Source organism: Pyxicephalus adspersus, chromosome 9 (genome assembly GCF_032062135.1).
Source record: "Pyxicephalus adspersus chromosome 9, UCB_Pads_2.0, whole genome shotgun sequence".
NCBI lineage: Eukaryota > Metazoa > Chordata > Amphibia > Anura > Pyxicephalidae > Pyxicephalus > Pyxicephalus adspersus.
This window is the reverse complement of record NC_092866.1, coordinates 46991474-46995577: the sequence shown is the minus strand read 5'-3', so window position 1 is coordinate 46995577 and position 4104 is coordinate 46991474. Positions and strand designations below refer to the sequence as shown.

At 34.6% G+C, this 4104-nt stretch overlaps 1 protein-coding gene across 1 annotated transcript in view; it reads right to left on the bottom strand.

Annotated features, from left to right (window-relative positions):
- LUZP2 (leucine zipper protein 2) overlaps positions 1–4104 on the bottom strand; it is a 338727-nt gene that overhangs the window by 138020 nt on the left and 196603 nt on the right. The window contains exon 5 of the mRNA XM_072422800.1: positions 1388–1450. Within this exon, the coding sequence (XP_072278901.1) occupies positions 1388–1450 (63 nt within the window). The remainder of the gene's footprint in view (positions 1–1387; positions 1451–4104) is intronic.

Below are 4104 nucleotides of genomic sequence, written 5' to 3'. Positions count from 1 at the left end.
TAATAATAATAATCTTTAGATATTAACTGAGATCTGATAATCTAAAGAGATTCATCGAGTTTTGCCATCTTTCAGATATTTAATAGTATTTGAACTACAAAATTACACCAGAACTAGCTGGTACATCTCAGTTGTTCTCATTGCAGTCTGACCCAAATTTTTACCTAGTTAGATCCTATCAGTCCTTTATAAGAGGTCAAAATTATATGAGTTACATGGGTGAAACCCAAATACGCCAATTCCCATTCCCATTCCCAAGTTTGGTAAAAGAAAATCTGCAAAGTGTACATCTGCTAATGTTGGCTGCCATGCTAACCTACAGGCTTAATCCAGGACTTAAAGTATTAGAGTTAAAGAGAACCAAGTTACTAGAATTTTCAAAAAATCTTTCCAATGACAGACTGTATTTCTTTCACATTTACTTTATATTATACAATATTTGAAGTACACGTGTTTTTCTGGCACACAGTCTTGGGCTAAGCTCAGAATGCCCTCCGAGTCATGTTATTTATGGGATGATTTAAGGGCAACATCTCGACATCAAATAACATCTTAAAATAGAACAAACCAAGCACAAACTAGACGTTAACACTAAATGCTTCAACCAGAAAAAGCCAATAGTAGTTAATATACCATAATAGGCACGTGTCATAGTAATACCAAACATTTAGTTCTGTGCTAGTTTGGAATTGATTGTCAAGCGTTTGTTAGGGAAACATTAAGTACTAAGCAAAATCTTTTTACTGCAAGTAAAAAAAAAATTCCAAACTCTTTTGGACATTTTGTGCAAATGGTTCTTTTTTACTGAGAAAACTAAATTTAATGTATATTGACTCTTAAAGGATTTATTTATGCATGACCTACAATTGCCCCAAACCTCCACCTCTTGAGCATGTTCCCGTATTTAGGCAGAAACAATGTTTTATTACTCCATGTAACATCATATTCAGAATTGTAAAAATCCTGGTAAAAGCTCAGTTTTACTGGCTGAAAAATGCCTCTGCTACAATACCCTCCATTAGAAGTCAATGGAACAGCACTGCTTTGCTGAATGTAAATGCATGAATGTGGAGTGGGACAGTCAAGGCAAAGCAAAGCAAATGCAGCATTATTAGCCAACAACGTAACGTTGGGGACTCACCGGATTTCCGGCAAGCTCATTAGCGTTTTGTCAGCAATTGCAGTGTTTTGCAACAAAAAAACATGTATAAAGGTGAGTGCATTGTAGAGATGTGCCGCATATTTTCTTTTTTTTTTTTTTTACCAAACACACAGTTTAGAAGACCTTGTTAATGCTCAAAATTGGATACATGCAGGTCTGCAAACAGATCTTTCTGCACTGTAGAACATACATATCACATAGTGTTTAGTCGCATAATTCACTTACCTCATTCTGTAGGTCTCTGATCATTTTACTTTTTCGTTCCATTTCAGTTTTAAGGAAGTTAATCTAGAGAAGAAATATTGTAATATTATAAAATATAATGTTATAAGTGGCACAGATTAAAATGCAGCTATAACTTTCCCATTACCTTAGTTTTACAAGAATAAAGGGGACAGCCTGGGAGCTAATATCATACTGATATAGGGGAATGAATTACACCATGACAATGCCTATGATAAAAATGAAAACTCTTAAAAGTGCACAAAGAAATATCTTGTGTAATCTATGGGCAAGTTAAGACCTGCTTTGGGATTGAGCGATCCCATGCACGTCCTCGCAGTTTGTACCTTGTCAGCCACTTCGTCACTCCACTGCAGCACCAGTTCCTAAAGAACCAGTATATTAATATTAATAATGATAATAAAAATAATAAACAGGATTTAAATAGCGCCAACATATTACAGAGCGCTGTACATAAATAGGGGTTGCAAATGACAGACAAATACAGAGAGTGACACAGGGGGAGAGGACCCTGCCCTGAAGATCTAGGAGGTGACCTACATGTAGTTTCTCTAGAGAATTAGCTGTTCCCTGGCATAAGGAAACAGCAACATGCACCAAAACCTCAGTGATCAGTGTAAATAAATATAAATATATATATAAATATATATATATATATATATATATATATATATATATATATATATATATACACATGAATAGATGGATAGATTGATAGATAGATAGATAGATAGATAGATAGATAGATAGATAGATAGATAGATAGATAGATAGATAGAACAAGTGTTATACAGTGGTAGTGGAGGTCCCTTTTGCATTAGGCACATTACCACACCTGCAATAACAATGATTGTAACTGTACATTTGCGTGTGGACACACAATAAAGAAAGAGAAATTGACATGACCCTTCTTTTCTAATTTGTTCTAATGTCATGGGATGTTGTGCCTGGCTTGGTACTGCTATATGATATTTGAGTGTTGTTGAAAACCACTGACATTGTATCACAGTTTACATATGATACAATAATGTGAGCTAAAACAGGTGTTTTACAACATATTATCACAATGAGAAAATGTGAATGGGCTTATAGAATTTACTGGGAAAGTTGCCAAATTATGATCCTTACTAAACCTCATGTTACAGGAACAGAAGATACATTAAAAATGTATTGTGTATTATCAGGTGTAATTATCCCCCTAGTAACATAATTCGGTTTTTATGTCCGCCTTGCTAGAGATATTTGTGAAAGCATCATAATGCACTGTTTTAAAAGGACTTTGGGTCCAAAAATGGACCCTCTAATACAATGCACTGATGTGATCTAGCAGATTATCATTCATTATTTTTCCTGTACTTTAAGTATGCTGCAATCTTGAGTTGTAAGGCACATCAAACAGGAAGGTGTGAACAAGCCCTTATTACCAAAGCCCCCATGTTTTATTCTACAGTCTGCATAGTCTAAAACTATTAGCCTGATTCATTAGAGCTCTCCAAAGCTGGAGAGAATACACTTTCTTCAGTGAAGCTGGGTGATCCAGCAAACCTGGAATGGTTTTCCTAAAAGTAATTTGCTATTTGTTAGCAAATGTTTTCAATCCCGCACCAGATCCATTCCAGGTTTGCTGTCTCATCTAAAAAGTGTATCTTCTCCAGCCTTGGAGAGCTTTATTAAATGAGGCCTATAGCTCACTTTGCTTAAATGTTTGTTTGTAGTTCCAGATTTTCTGCTAAAACTAAGTCAGCCGATTTTTACAACGATGCCCCAATTCTTTTATATGTATATAACAATATGAATTGCACTGCTGTTTTTAGATGGGTTTTGGTTGTATATAGTACATATTGGACTATAGTACAGATTGGAAGGAAGGGCACTTAATAGAATAAAACACTTAAGCGTATGACCTACTCTAACTATGTACCTTATTAGTTAGGCCATGGAGAATTAAAACCACTGGCATCTTTTTTTTATCTGTTTTATTCTGTTTTTCCTTTACACTAGTATATACAGTAATAATACCAAAAGCAATAACAAAACTGGATGAAAATATTAGTGTATTGCATTCTTTATAGTAGTGGAAATGAACCTATGCATACATCATGCACACTTAAGTATTAACATAGTCTGAAAAGCAATTCACACATTTTATTTCAAAGTCCTCATTCGCCATTGCAGTTATAGGTATCATGGATAAATTTGTCAAAGTTCACAACATAGGCACAAAAATGTCTTCCATTCCCTATGAACAGCAGCTCTTGGCAGCTAGTCAGGCATCACACAGCGGGTGTTTCTAAACTTCTGAAAACTCACTGTACCAAATGTCTTTGTTATGCTCTTTAAGAATATTTATGAATTACATTCATACATGCAGCTATTGAGGTTAGTTGCCACCTATATAAAATTATTTTATAAATTACTAGGAATATGAAAACAGTTTAGAGTCCATAAAGTGAGCACAGGTTCACCTTAAATAGTTTATAATAATAATATCAAATGTCCTTCCAAATGTGAGACAGTTTGGTTTTATGAATATAGCATGTTTGGAGCAAAGTAACATGTTATAAAATCTTATAACTTATCATTATCTCTTAGATTGTAAGCTCTTTTGGGCAGGATCCTCTCCTCCTCCTGTGTCATTGTTTGTTTTTGTCATTTGCAACCCCCATTCAATGTACAGTGCTGCATAATATGTTTGAACA